This window comes from Berghia stephanieae, chromosome 5 (assembly GCF_034508935.2).
Source record: "Berghia stephanieae isolate SIO BIC M18660-M18661 chromosome 5, UCSD_Bste_1.3, whole genome shotgun sequence".
NCBI lineage: Eukaryota > Metazoa > Mollusca > Gastropoda > Nudibranchia > Aeolidiidae > Berghia > Berghia stephanieae.
In genome coordinates, this window is record NC_088364.1 from 45,118,618 (window position 1) to 45,134,892 (window position 16,275).

The 16,275-nt window shown below is 35.5% G+C and overlaps 1 protein-coding gene across 1 annotated transcript in view; it reads left to right on the top strand.

Annotated features, from left to right (window-relative positions):
- LOC144973005 (large ribosomal subunit protein eL18-like) overlaps positions 1-15,200 on the top strand; it is a 16,824-nt gene extending 1,624 nt beyond the window's left edge. Inside the window, exons 3-7 of the mRNA XM_078914928.1 lie at positions 1,988-2,095; positions 2,490-2,588; positions 7,295-7,418; positions 13,553-13,626; positions 15,096-15,200. Of these exons, the coding sequence (XP_078771054.1) occupies positions 1,988-2,095; positions 2,490-2,588; positions 7,295-7,418; positions 13,553-13,626; positions 15,096-15,170 (480 nt within the window). The 3' untranslated portion in view covers positions 15,171-15,200. The remainder of the gene's footprint in view (positions 1-1,987; positions 2,096-2,489; positions 2,589-7,294; positions 7,419-13,552; positions 13,627-15,095) is intronic.
- Positions 15,201-16,275: the final 1,075 nt, after the last annotated feature.

A 16,275-nucleotide genomic window follows, 5' to 3' on the forward strand; every position in this document is an offset into this window, starting at 1 on the left:
GTATAAAGAAACATGGAACACAAATACTGATCTCAAATCAATAAATAATTTTAGAAAATTAAAATCGAACTTTTTTAAAAACACGATAAAAAGTTTTTGAAAAATAGGAAAAAAATCAAACAAAAATAAAGTAAATTTAAAAAAAAAAATGTCTGCAATGGGAATCGAACCCGGTACTTTCAAGGTTAGAGTCTGACAGCTTGTCCGCTGCGCTACGGAGCCACCTGACTGTTCATCACATTTAATAAGGTCTTTCTAAAACATTATTTTACCTTCAATGCAATATTTATTTTCTGGTTTCATATTTCGATTTTTTAAATTATTATAATTTTAAAAATAAATTTGTTAACAAAAACATCCTACAGATGTCACAATATACTTTCGCCATGTCCAAATACAGAAACACAATATCGCTGATGAATTTGGGTGGGATGAGCACGCGTGACCGAGGTGTAGAAAAACGATCCGTTAAGATACACCGTCAACGGAGGTGCATAAAAACACTACGACTTTTAAAAGTCATATTTCACACTAATAATTTTGCTTGTGATGATTTGATTTACGAAATACAAATAATTTCTTTTATTTCAATTTTTAAAAAATATTTTGACCTCAATGATCAAAAGTTGGCTTTTGGTGGCTGTTTTATTTTTATGGAAGTGAAGCAATTTCATTTTTATGTCAGTTTTCATATTTTTAGATTATCATTGTTTGATAAATTGGTGTTTAAATGACTTGAAATCCACATATCTTGTGGAAATGTGGTTGGTATTTGATTAAATAAATTTTAATTTTGTGATGTTTATATATGCACTTTGATAAAATTTTCAAACTCAAAATATCTTGATTTGACTCTGTCAGGGGGATGGGACATGAAAAAAACATAAAATTTGATACCTTATTTGTTTCTCTACGACCTATGGTTCCAGAGTTATTTATATTTTATCTATTAAAATTTTTTGTCAATTTTACAGAGAGAATCTGTGATCTCACCGCTGCCTCTAAACCAGCATCTCGCGGCGATCGGGAAATTTTGAGTTTTGCAGTCAACATGGCCCACTTATTGTTTTCAGTAAATTTTTTTCAATTAAAAAATAAATTGCAGGTGTTAGGTATCATTTTAAAGGTCAGAAAATAAGCTTTATTTTCATATAAATCATTTTCATGTATGGAAAGTATGGAAAAAATTAGGATAAATGAAAATGGAAAAAAATATGAGGTTTTTGTCCTAAAAAGTGGGGTTGATGGCGGGAAAAAATAAAATAATGAGCGAGTGTATCAATTTTGATGAAATTTGGCAGAGATATTCTTCAATTAATTGTCTATATCGATGTATGAAGTATAATTAAAATGTATCCATAATTTAAAAAGTTCTTATAATTCAAAAATTTATAAATTTTTATCACATAAGCTTTCTGAGAAATACAATCAGGAATTAAGAATGAAATACAACATTAGAAACCTTGTTTTGTGCCCTTTATAATGATACCAAAATTAGTCACATAGGTTCACAAATAACGCCATGGTGACCAAAACAGTAAAGGGACAAAATTAAAGTTCCAAAAAACGAGTTTCACCTTACAGTGAGCCTATCGGCGGCCACTGGACGGGAGTTATCAAAGTGCCTAGTTTATATAATAGATTTTATTTTTTTTCATTCGTTGTCATTTTTTGCCATTGCAATATTCATTTAAACATTTTTTGCCCTAGAGTGTGAAATTCATCATTTTATATTTCTGTAGTTATGATTAATATGACAGGTTGTTTGTTCAGATTGATCAAATGCATGGTGTACTTGAGCGTTTTGAAAAAGTCATCCATTTGAAAATGTTGAAAAGTCTGAAAGACTGTGGAACTCTTTATGGTTGACAATAGCTTGTACAACCATCCCTATTATAATTTTAATTTGGGTCTAAACAGGTAAAATTGATGCTACCACTTTTCCCCATAAATACATGGTTCCTTGTAATTTGTAATCATTCAACAGCTTTATCGCTTCCTTGCAAGAAGGACTGACTCTAAATTCAACAAGGTCATCCTTAAGAGGATGTTCATGAGCAGACAAAACAGACCACCCATGTCTCTGTCTAAAGTTGTAAGTATTGATTTGCCATGAAAATGTCATATTCAGTCAATAAATCAATTTTTTAATTATTTTTTTTTCTATCCTGACACATTTTGGTAATTTTCTATCATTGTTAATATTGAAGCTTTGTTTTTAATGGTAACGTTATATTTATTGTAGCATGACATCACCTAACCTAATAACGTCTTTACTTTTTTATGATCAAGCATGGTGTAAATGTGAAACTGAGATTTTTTTTGTTTTTAATCCAATGTTCTGGGAAATAGATATGTACACATTTCCATTTTAATGTATAGAATATTTTTCTACTTTTTACAGATGTAATTATATTTCTTTTTATACTTTTTAAAGAAATGTTAATTTATTAAATCGTTCTTAATTCCTTTATCATTCTTTAACCCAGGCAAGTCTGATGGGCAGGACTGGACGTGAGGACAAGATTGCTGTCACTGTCAGTACTGTTACAGATGATGCCTGGCTATTGAAGGTTCCCAAACTTAAGGTATTATAAGCACCAACAATGTATGCTTTCCATTCCGCTGACGTCTACCATTCCTGTAACCAATATATACTCATTGTCCTGAAGTTGTGGTTTATGGAAGAATGTTGTGAAATCTTGAAACCAAATTGTCATTTTTATAGTAAAAGTTAGATTTCAAAAGATGAGGAAAATACAGTCTACTGTCAAACACTTGTCTGAACTGAGATTGAATTCCCCAAGTGTCACAAGTGGTAGAAATCACCAGCAGACAAATCAAGAGCATTGCCATTGGCTTTTGCTATCAGATAAAAACGCACACAGTTCTCTCTCTCTCACCCACACACTCAGTGATGATAATCTTCTGTTGATCAACAGAATTCTGGAATTTTTATATTTTCTGCTGATTTTGTTGTATTTTCCTATGGTGAATGCTCAGATCACCATGTCTTGTGTCATAATTTGACACCTGTGCTCAGTTGTCTGAATTTTGGTGACACTTCCATTTTAATATGGTCAGGCTAGACAGTTAAGCTTTCCCCCCCCCCCCCTCCCCTCCCAAATTACATTTACCTCCGGCCACTGGTTGCTAGTCAACTTATATGATCATCTCTCCCCCACAGCCGTTTACTGCATTCACTTTAGTTCGACAGATAAATTTTGCCGGACGCTAGTTCATAACAGATGGCGAGTCACGGCCTGTGCCGAAAGGGAGACTGAGCAATTTTTCCTATTTTTATGATTTTTTTCTCAAGTTCAAAGTGGCGTAGTAAAGATGCTATTAGATGTTGCAATAAGATATTTTAGAGTCATAACTAGTGATCTACATACTTTTATTTGATATAATTTTAGTAGATCATTTGGGATTAGATTTTATAGGAAATAACCATAAAAATGGGTCAGAAATTTTAATTACTTCAAACGATATAATCAAAAATTACATAGTTATCTGAGTTTATACAAATAAATGAGAAATACTTCAATAATCATCAATATTCACAGAGTAGAAATATATAATCAAAGTCGTTTTGTAATGAAGCATTGTTGAGATATCCGCTCACCTGTACAGCAATATCCTTTTTTGACAGCAATAAAAAAAATGCGTAATCACCAAATTGTAGGGGTTTGTTGATCAAATGATCACAACGAACTGGTTTTAGTAATGGCAATTGACAATTCTTATGAAAAGATATGTTATATACATTCCTTTGACGTTTGTATAGATCTAAACTATATAATAATAATAATAATAATAATAATAATGACGATAATAACTACAATAATAATAATAATAATAATGATGATAATGATCATTTTCATGAAAATAATATAGTGGCTATCACCTAAACGCCTGCTAATTTTGGTAAAACGCAATAATTTCTCTTTAAAATATCGTTCTAAATGTCCGGTTCTAAATGTCCGTTTAAAAAAAATTGGAATTCGCCTTTATATGTCCACTCTGACAGAAAGGAAATAAAAATAAAAAAAAAGAAAGAAAGAATAGAGAATTTTACTGAATCATTTGCGGCCAAAGAATTGACTCATCACCTGTTTCCGAGAGTTTTATTTAACTTCCCAACGCCCCAAATTACTATCAATCCATTCAATATAATTTACTCCTCCCCACTCCACGCTCTCCGGCAATTTCCTTTCATGTCCCTCAAACTGCTTTCTTGTCATGGAGCGTCCAATCAGCTTTTTACAATTGCCCATTTCCAATTGGCTGCTGAATAAGGAGAATTCTAATTTCAATTGTTCACCACTCGGTCATCAGCAAAGTCAAGAAAGCTCCTCCTACTCAAATCACACATACCCACGAATATGATAGGCCTTGTAGACCAGTCACTGGTCTTTGATGTTACACAACCATCCGCCAGCTTTGATCACATCGCTTTTGATGATGTCACTCAATATCTGTCTTCTTCTCTCAACCCCGTTGACTGTACCACGAGTCAACATAAAAGAATATCGCAGTGAGGTGCGAATCGTAGCCGTGTTAAAGTTATAGGTTCAAAGTTCAATTGTCAGAGAGAACTGATGAGAGATCAAACTGAGGTGGTAAAATGAAAATTGTTTCGTGGTAGAACGTTGCATAAATTAGTTTTATGTACACCAACACACACACACTTACACACACACACTCTCTCTCACTCTCTCTCTCTCTCTCTCTCTCTCTCTCTCTCTCTCTCTCTCTCTCTCTCTCTCTCCCTCTCTCCAGTGCTGCGACAAAAAAAAAAAAAGGATGCCGACCAGATAGCTAATACTATTTAAAATGGAAATTTGTTGAAAATGGTCTGCTTATTGAACAACCGAAGCATCGTGGATAACAGAAATGATCATTGTGAATCAGTTGAAACACGTGATATCAATGTAATACTAATACTAGTAATAATCATATAATATCAGTATATTTATATTACTCTTGATCACCACTGTAATAATATTAATAATAATAATAATAATAATAATAATAATGATAATAAAAGTAAAAAATAAATAATATCCATTTTTTGACAATAAAAAATCGTGATAAACGCATTGAAAAAGATTGGTGGGGGGGGGGAGGGGGGGATTAATAATCAGATAATCAAAATGAACTGTTATTTTAAAATAAATTGACAATCATAGGTAAAGATACGTTATAAGTATTCCTTTGAACTTTGTATAGACGTCTAGATCTTAACACATTTTTATACTTTTTATTAATATACGTAAAACCTCACGATTATTGTAAGGAACAGCTGATTGTTACATTTCACAGAAACAGCATCTAGTTAACCAACGTTCCTTTTTTCTTCTTTTCACCGGTGGAACTTCACTTCCTGATTCTGAAGCAGTTTGCATGAAATGTTTTTTTAACCACATATCTCATTTGAGCCCTTTCACAGCTTATTCGGCAGAGTCCATTTGCCATTTGCATTGAGACAATGCTTGTTTTCAGTATGACCATTCATCTGATTAAAGAAAAAAGATCATTAGTTATTATTGATATTGATGATGATGATAATAATAATAATAATAATAATTGTAATTATAAGAGTTATAATAATATTATTGATTGTTAGTAATAATACGATAGTGATCGCCTGGATTCCTGCTAATAATAATAACGTAATAATTTTCCTTTAAAATATAGTTCTAAATGCCCGTTATTCAAAATGGAAGCCGCCTATATACCCACTGAAATATTTTTAGCAAAAATAAGATAGAGAAAGAAGTTTACTGTAGCATTTGCGGCCAAAAAAAATTGATTTATCACCGGTCTGCGAGAGTCTTATTTGACACCTAGACAACGCCCCAAATTACATTTCAAATTTACTCCATCTCTCCAGCAAATTCATCCCATGACCCCAAACTGATTTCTATCCATGAAGCGCCAATCAGGTGTTTACAATTACCCATTTCCAATTGGCTGCTGAAAAAGGACATTTATAATTTCAATCGTCCACCAGTCGGTCATCGGCAAAGTCAAATAAGCCCCTCCCACTCAAATCACATATCCCCTCGAAAGTTCGGCCTTGTAGCGCAGTCCACCGGGCTTTTGATGTTACACAATCATCCGCCACCTTTGATCACATCGCTTTTTGATGTCATAATATATCTACCCTCTTTTCCCACGCCCGTTGACTGTACCAACTGGCGATGTAGAAGAATATCGAGGGAAGGTGCGAATCGTGAAGACGGAATGGCAAATCGGTGTGAAAGTTATAGGTTCAAAGTTCAATTTTCACAGAGAAATCATGAGAACTTGACTGAACAAGCAATAAAATCGTTCCGTGCTAAAAATGTGCGTAAATGAGTTTTATACACACACACACACACACGCTCCCTCCCTCTCTCTTTCTCTCTCTCTCTCTCTCTCTCTCCTCTCTCTCTCTCTCTCTCTCTCTCTCTCTCTCTCTCTCTCTCTCTCTCTCTCTCTCTCTCTCTCTCTCTCCTCTCTCTCTCCTCTCTCTCTCTCTCTCTCTCTCTCTCTCTCTCTCTCTCTCTCTCTCTCTCTCTCTCTCTCTCTTATATTTACTACCATGTGTTAGGGTAACAAAACTCAGATAACATCAATTTGAGTTTTTTAAACAATTAAAAATATTTTTCAGGTTAATTTTAAATAGAAAAATATACATTTTTCAAGAGAGAATAAAGTATACTCACCATTTCTTGATATCAATGAAAATAATTGCGTCTTGAAGATGAAAATGTGGCCGGTATATCCAAATAAAATAGAAAAATATAGAAGAAGTGTATCGTCAGCAATTGCAGTGTAAAAATGTTATTTACGAAATCTGTCCTATAGCCTGACTGACAATGAAATCCAAGCGGTGCATTCTACCTGCAGGGATAAATATAGGCCAGTTTTCACGTTCTGGACATCTGTTATGACGTAACCACACAGTGGTCTCCCCGTCATCGACGATGGGTTGTTCCCATTGGGGGTGAGGCGGTAGAAAACTAAAGTGAAAGATTTCTAGTGTAATAAACGGCTGTGCCCCCACCCTTAGTACAATATTAGGGCCCCTCTATTCTACCCACACGGACTAGCTGTGTCTCAGTCTCAGTTATCACACACACACCTGGCAGTGTACAATATTGTTCTAAAGCTAAATCACCCATTCAATCACTTTTTCTGCTTTCCTTTGCATTTTGACGGATAACTTTTATCTTATTGTATCATATATATGCCTTTAGCGGGTTGCATATTGTCATTCTTGTTCCATTGTAATTCAATCCTTTAGGTATGTGCCCTCAGTGTTACTGAGCGTGCACGTGCCCGCATCTTGAAAGCTGGTGGAGAACTCATGACCTTCGATCAGCTGGCTTTGAGATCACCCAAAGGCAAAAACACTGTCCTCATGCAAGGTGAGTAAATAAAATGTTTGACTTTTTAAAACTTATTTTGAAATACCTCCTACAGTTCAGAATGGATATATCGAAATAACATCAATGTCCCATTTTTTGGGTTTTTAAAAAAAAAAAAAAAAAAAAAAAAATTTTTTTTGCTATATAACGGTAGATAAAAATCACCTATATTGACATAGATTTTACCACAAGACATATCGTCTTTGCGAACCATTGATACTGACCATAATTTGTCTTTAAAGAAGGGGAATGAATACAATTTATATACAGTCAATATATGCAGTGAAGTAAAACACAACAGCCAATGCTTTTGACCATGACATTTTGTTAAGAGGACTAGAAAATATCTTCAGCGAAAAGGTAATTGCCCTAAAATAGTTTACACAGTGATGCCAAAACTCCGGTCTGGAGCAAAAAATTCCAGGTTCCGGGCAACTTCCGTCAAATTCTGGTAAGGTCAATTTGTTCCACCACCACATCATCATCACTACCACTACTACTACAACCTCCACCAGCACATCATCAGCACTACCACTACAACAACCACTATCACATCATCATCATCACTACCACTACTACTACAACCACCAACACCACATCCTCCTCACTATCACCCTGGGTGGGGATCCTGACCTCCCATAGCGGGCCGGGAGGTACACACTGTGTCTTCTATCCCCTTATATCTGTTTTCCAACATGCTTTCTGTCTTTGTCTTGGAATGAGATTATTTATTTTTTTTCCTGGCCCTGGTCGGAGTCCTGGCTGGGAGGGAAACAGTCAAATGCATAGTTATTGTTTTGGGAGATGATATTTTTTTCCTTGTAAATCATCTCTCTGTTATGTATTAGTATATTTGTTATTTTTTAATGTATAATGTAAGCATTTGAGTGTGTTCCTCTTTGTTGGATTTTGTTCTTGTGTCCGGATGAGACTTATAGGTGATCTCAAACTAAGTACATTGGTGATATGCTCTTGGAATCTACATCTGATCCCTATTTGTTCCAGTTCCCCTTTGTTATTTGAGCTTCATTTGTAATTCTAATGAACTTTATTCTATCCATTTTCGTTGTTTTTACTGGCGTGATATTTAATGTGTTTGCAACCTAATAACTTGTAAACAATAACAACATCACCTATTGATGCCCTTAACTCCTCTTTCCTGGAAAAACTCCGGTTGGAGCTAAAATTGGTTTACCGGCAATCTTCCGTCAATTTCTGGCTGAGTCAACTTGTTCCAGGATATACCCTTCAAATACACAACACTATTCACCAGATCCACACAACTCCTTTCACCGAAAACTTACTACACTATCAGTACCCAATCAGGGATCCAACATTTAGTACTACCATTACACAACACCACACATGCACACTCATCATCACGACCACTACTACTAACACCACACCACACATATCACTACATACTACTAAACTACTCACGTATCTACACAACATACTACTACACTACTACTATACTACTACTACTACTACTATACTACTACTAGAACCACCACAACCACATCGTCATCACTTCCATTACTACTGCAACCACCAATACCACATTATCATCATCACTACTACTACAACCACCACCACATCATCATCACTACCACTACTACTACAACTACCCCCACTACCACTACTACTGCAACCACACATCATCTCACTACATTTGTACTACAACCACCATTACCACCACATCATCATCACTACCACCACTACTACAACCACCACTACATCATCATCACTACCATTTGTACTACAACCACCATCGCCACCACATCATCATCACTACCACCACCACATCATCATCATTACCACTACGACAATTAGCACCACCACTACCTCATCTTCATCACTACCACCACTACTACTACTTCAACCACCACCACATCATCATCACTACCACTGCTACTACAACCACCACCACATCATCATCATCACTACCACTTCTACTACAACCACCATCACCACCACATCATCATCGCTACCACTACTACTACAACCACCACAACCACATCGTCATCACTACCACTGCAGCCACCACCACCACATCACCATCACTGCTACTACAACCACCACTACATCATCAACATCACAACCACTACTACTAAAACCACCACCACTACATCATCATTACCACTACTACAACAACCAACACCACCATATCATCATTACCACTACTACTACAACCACCACCACCATATCATTATCAGAACCACTAAAATTACTACAAGCACCACCACCACATCATCATTATACTACTACTACAACCACCACCACATCATCATCCTACTACTACTACAACCACCAATACCACACCATCATCACTACCATTTGTACTACAACCACCATTACCACCACATCATCATCACTACCACCACAACTACAACCACCACAACATCATCATCACTACCATTTGAACTACAACCACCATCACCACCACATCATCATCACTACCACCAGTTACTACAACCACCCCACATCATCATCACTATCACTACTACTACTAGTACCACCACCACCTCATTTCCATCACTACCACCACTACTGCTACAACCACCACCACCATCACCACATCATCATCACTACCACTGCTACTACACCACCACCATCACATCATCATCACTACCACTACTACTACAATCACCATCACCACCACATCATCATACTACCACTACTACTACAACCACCACAACCACATCATCATCACAACCACTACTACTACAACCACTATCACCACCACATCATCATCACTACCACTACTACTACAACCACCACCACCACATCATCAATACCATTACTACTACAACCACCACCACATCATCATTACCACCACTACTACTACTACAACCACCACCACCACATTATCATCACTACCACGACTACTATTACAACCACCACTACATCATCATCACTACCACATCATCATCACTACCATTTGTACTACAACCACCATCAACAACACTACCACCACTACTACAACCACCACCACATCATTATTATCTCGACCACAACTACTACAACCACTATACCACAACCACATCATCACTACAACTACTACTTCAACCACCACCACCACCACCATATCATCATCACTACCACTACTACTACAACAACAGCCACTATCACATCTTCATCCTCACTACTACTGTTACTACAACCACCAACACCACATCATCCTCACTACCTCCAGTACTACAATCTCTACCATTAGGTTTTGGCGCTTTACTTCATTTGAAATAAGGAAACTTTGGGATTGTATTTGGCAATGTGTTTATATGTCATAATATAATTCTAATCAGTTATCTATTTAGAACTATAAAATATGTAAACACAATGCCAAATACCATTCCAATTCCTTTTTGATGTTAGCGGAAATTCCTCTTTCGGCATTGAAATTCCTACGAGTGGTGTCTGAAACTCCTCTGAGCCAAATTTAAAGTTGGCGTCTCTGCATCACTATCACCAGTACTACAATCACTACCATTAGGTTTTGGAGCTTTACTTCCTTTAAAATAAGGAGACTTTGGGATTGTATTTTTCAATGTGTTTATATAGCATAGTATAATTCTAATCAGTTATCCGTTTAGAACTATACAATATGTAAATACAATGACAAATACCATTCCAATTCACTTTTCTTATGTGCAGAAATTCCTCTTTCGGCATTGAAATTCCTACGAGTGGTGTCTGAAATTCCTGTGAGCCAAATTTACAGTTGGCATCTCTGGTTTACATCATATTTACAGGATCGATGGCAGATTGTCGTGGTCAATGGTGTTCAGTCAGAGCAAGCCTTACTAAACTTTGGAGTGCCACATGGCTCTGTTCTTGGCCCTGTCTTTTTCACTGATATATGCAGCTCCCCTCTAGTGTGATGAACACATTCAGTCTGGGTTATCATTTTATGCAGGCAATACGCAAATTTATAGCTCAGTACCCCTAAGTAATTTACAATTCTTAAAACAAGAAATTTCGAGCTGTTTTAACGAGATTAAATCTTTATACTGAAGCAAGTTAAGTCTAAATGATAATAAAACTGAGATCTTGATGTGTGGAAGGCGGAGTATCTTTAAACGGGAAAATGAATCAGCTATTAGTTACGGAAACGGTACAAAAGAATTTTCAAATATATAAAAAACACCTTGGAATCATTATTGATAAAGATTTTTCCATGACAAGCCATGTCATTAACACCATACAATCTGTGTGCATAGAAATAAAAAATAAGCAAAAATTCACCATGACTTTTGATTAATTCCCTTGTTTTAAACAAAGTAGACTATTGTAACTGCCTCAGGGTGAATTTAGCTAAAGACAAAATGTGTTTCCCATAGTGGGCAGGGAGGTACATACTGTGTCTTCTATCCTCCTATATCTGTTTTCCAATTTGCTTTCTGTCTTTGTCTTGGAATGAGATTACTTGGTTTTGCCCTGGCCGTAGTGCTTGGCTGGGAGGGAAACAGTCAAATGCATAGTTATCGTTTTAGATGATGATATTTTTTTTCCTTGTAAATCATCTCTCTGTTATGTATTATTATGTTTGTTATTTTGAATGTATAATGTAAGCATTTGAGTGTATTCCTCTTAGTGGGATCTTGTGCTGGTGTATGGTTGAGACATTTAGGTGATCTCAAACTAAGTACACTGATGGTGTGCTCTTGGAATCTACATCTGTTCCCTATTTGAACCACTCCCCTTTGTCTTACTTTTTTCCTCAAGTCCTTTTTTATTGTACATCTAGAATCTTTTCACTATCCAATTTTCTTCCTTTTTACTGGCGCTGATATGACCTAAATGTGTCGCAAGCGCCGTAAAACCCTTAAAAACAAAAACAAATTAAATGTGTAAACTTCAGGTTGCTCAAAATGTTGTTCGAAATAAACAAAAATACCTGTTGGCAACTCTCCTTGGTGAGTTACATTGGTTTCCTGTGGAGAAAAGAGTTGCCTATAAGATTTGTACTGTTATCTTCGAATCTTTGAGCGCAAACAGTTCCTCCTATATTTAAGACCTTCTAAACATCTCTGTCCCCAATAGAAACTTGAGGTCAAGCAATGACCAATCAATCCTTATCAAACATAAGATCTTGCGTAAAATAGATAATCAATCTTTTCAATTTTTGGAACTCTCATCACAAATGAGATGCTTAGATTTGTTTCAAATCTCGCTTAAAGTTTTTATCTTTTTATGTCGTAAATTGCTATACTGTTATCATGTTTTGTTGTTAAATTGAATTCATATCACTTTTCCGTCACACTTGCCTTACTGTCCTTTTTGTTTGTTTTGTTTTATATCACTGTAAAGGGCTTAGAGCCTGTGACAATGGGTTGAAGTGCTATATAAATGCCACTTATTGTTATTATTACATAATGGCAATCTGGAGATGAATTATTTTATCATTTATTTTTAAAAGTTTTATTGTTTATATGTATGGGACATGACCCTTGCATGTCCCAGGATTTTGCTTATTTGACTAGCAAATTGAAACAAGGAACAGAGAAAGCTGTAAATCTTTATATTATATAACAGTCCAACATACTTATGTTTTGGGTCATGACAACATTTTGTGTTAGAGGGTCCTGTTTTAGCTCTTTGAAAAGATGGTCACTATGCACTAAAATCGTATGGCATCAATGGGGTGTCAACAGACAGGATGAGCATATCAGCAGCAAAAATTGTTTGTTGGGGAGGGGGGGGGGGGGGGGGGGGCAGCAATGTGTATCAAGTTTGTTATGAGCACATAATATATTGAATTGAAATAGATTAGACTTAACGATATCAAAATTTAGGTTATGAAATTGTTTTTCAGGCTACTTTCATTAAACTTTGTAGGTATGGGTTCAAGGATAACCACTTTCAACACATCGTCACTATCACCATCACATCAGTTTCACTTTCTCCAGCAACGTTGAATTAAGGTTCATCTTGTGTCACTGCTATTTGGGTCAAAAAATTTTTGTTTAAAAAAAAACACATTTTATAAAGTTGGTCTTGTTTCTCATTATAAAAAGAGAAAGAATGGCAAGGAGTACTGTGTGGTTGTTGTTGATGTTTTTTTAATGTTTTATATTTATTAGTCTTTTTGTTTTTTTTAATTAAAATATTTATTCTATTGTATCCCCTCACAGGACCCCGTAAGGCTCGCAAGAACTGCAAACACTTTGGACTTGCTCCTGGTGTGCCACACAGTCACACCAAGTATGTATCAGCATTGTTAATTTTCCTTTTATTACTATGTAACAACGTGATCAGATGTACACTTGTGTATTAGTTCTTTGAACAATTCTCGCCCTGTAAATTATAGCTTAGTATAATAAATCTTGGTTTGTAGGTCAGATTTACTTAAATTTATTTAAAAGGGGAAAGAAAAATAAGAAGTAAAATTTGGGTTGGTATATGACCGAAAATTTCGCATTTTTTGGGTCCAGGATATAAATCTTGAGATGATACTGGACTGTTTTATTTTGTTTCTTCCAGTAGACTTCCGTGATGTTAGAAAATTAGGTCCGCTTAGTGTAAAAAGATGTGGCCAAGCTACTGGTTAAAGGGTTTTGTTTATTTTTCCAAACCCGTTTGTTTTTCGCGGGATATGGTCCAGATAAAATTATTGTAGTCGAGATGAAGTTATCTTTTTCATGGTATATTGTAGTGCAAATATAAAGTAATGGTTTTTATGCATAAATAGATTGAATTCTTGTTGTTTGGGAGTATGCAGATGTTTGTTCATTACTTCAATAGAGGTACCTTGAGCCAAATTATATTTTCAAAATAATCTTTGAACATCACAAAAGATGCAGAATATATTTTTTTTAATCTACTCAGTTAAGGGTTGAAATTAAACTAGATGTCTTTGGACATCAAAAGAAATTGACTTGTGCGATACGAAAAATCGACATGTTGATTAATTGATCATGGTATATCCAAAAAAGACACTTCCCCAGAAAAATTATTTTCAGCCACTTTGCGACTAAAGTAATAAAGGCGATGGCTTTGATATACTCAAATTAGCCTTGTGTAAAATCTAAAATCTCAATAAGAAAAAGAAAAATATCAGCTTTCCTCTTCATGGGCACAATCTGTTTCATCGATTTTATGTCAGGAAATCACACAGACACAGAAAATAAAAAATGTCAGCAAGCCACTCTACACTGTACATTGGACACTGTAATTGATAGAAAAATTATTAAAATTGATAATTAGAATTGAATAATTTTGTTCTGACATGCGTAAAAAGGGTATGCTATTTCTCTTAAATGATTTTTTTTCAAAATGTATCAATTATTTTTCAAGCCAAAACGATCTTACTTGAAATTACTTCTTGTGCGCTTTTCTAAATTGCACTGTCTTGCCAAAATTAAATCAGTAGTTCAAATTTACATTAAGCAATAAAATATATAATCGAGAGGCAATCATGAAAACTTTTATAGTGATTTGATTTAAGTATCCAGTTGTAAAAATACAATATAATTATTTTAAATTCCTAATTTTTTCATCATGGTGTGACTTGGGCCATTTGTGATACCCAAAACTCTATTAATGTATTTCTTTTTTAATTTGTTTTTTTTTTTAAAGGAACTATGGATTGTTTGTTAATTACTTGTTGCATGTCTTGTGTTATTTATTATGTGAATTTGTGGTCTTTATCTAATTCTCGTCCCCCTCTTTCTTTAGGCCTTGGGTTCGCCAAAGGGACGCAAATTTAAGAGAGCTCGTGGGCGCAGGGAGAGCAGAGGATACGGAGCTTAAACATAGTGGAATTATTGTGTGGAGACTTGGACATTTTGGAGTCGTAACCAGTATCAGATTTACTGTGAGAATAAACGTCACTGTAAAATATATTGCCTTGTTTTGTTTTTTTAATTTATCAATGAGTTGGTTCTGTGGATTTATTGAATCATTGGCTGCTGAAGAGTGGCAAATGTTGGGCAGTCAGGGGTCTTTGAAGCTGACTGAATTCTATTGATGGATTTTGACTTCTGCTCCCTCTGTCAAGTATTTTGATAGTTTTGTAACCATCAGAGTTTTGACTGTAACACTCTTGCTGGAAATCATGGGTCGGACTGTGGCCTGTAAATTTCCGTCTGATTTTGCAGTGTCAAAACATTTTTCTGTGATAAGCGTCCATGCTGCAAACCTAAATTTTGTCACCTGTGCTCAGGCTGATGCATTTTGGTGACACTCCCATTTGTATGACGTTGGCACAGACAGGATGGTGCCAAATGTTGAGACGACAGCTTGAGTGGATAGTAATAGAAAGGGAAGGGGATTTGGCCAAAAATATAATCTTCTCTTTCAGAGTAATATATATATATATATAATCTCACACAATCACTAACCTCTTTCTTTCTCTCGCTCTCTCTGCATGGGGTTACCTCCCATAGTGGGCAGGGAGGTACTTACTGTGTCTTCTATCCCCCTATATCTGTTTCCCAACTAGTTTTCTGTCTTTGTCTTGGAATGAGATTACTTGGTTTTGTCCCGGCCCTGACCGGATACCCTTGGTGAGAGGAAAACAGTCAAATGTATAGTTAGTTTTGGGAGATGATATTTTTTTCCTTGTAGCCTAAATCATCTCTCTGTTATGTAATGTATTATGTTTTGTTTACATATTTTATATGATTTGTAAATATTTGAGTGTATTCCTCTTTGTGGGGACCTGTGCTTGTGACTGGATAGGACTTTTAAGTGATCTCAAACTAAGTACTTCGATAGTGTGCTCTTGGAATCTACATCTGTTCCCTATTTGATCCAATTCTACTTTTTCTTGGGTGATTTAATAGTAATTCTAGAGCTTATTACTATCCCATTTTCTTCCTTTTTACTGGCGCTGATATGACCTTAATGTGTTGCA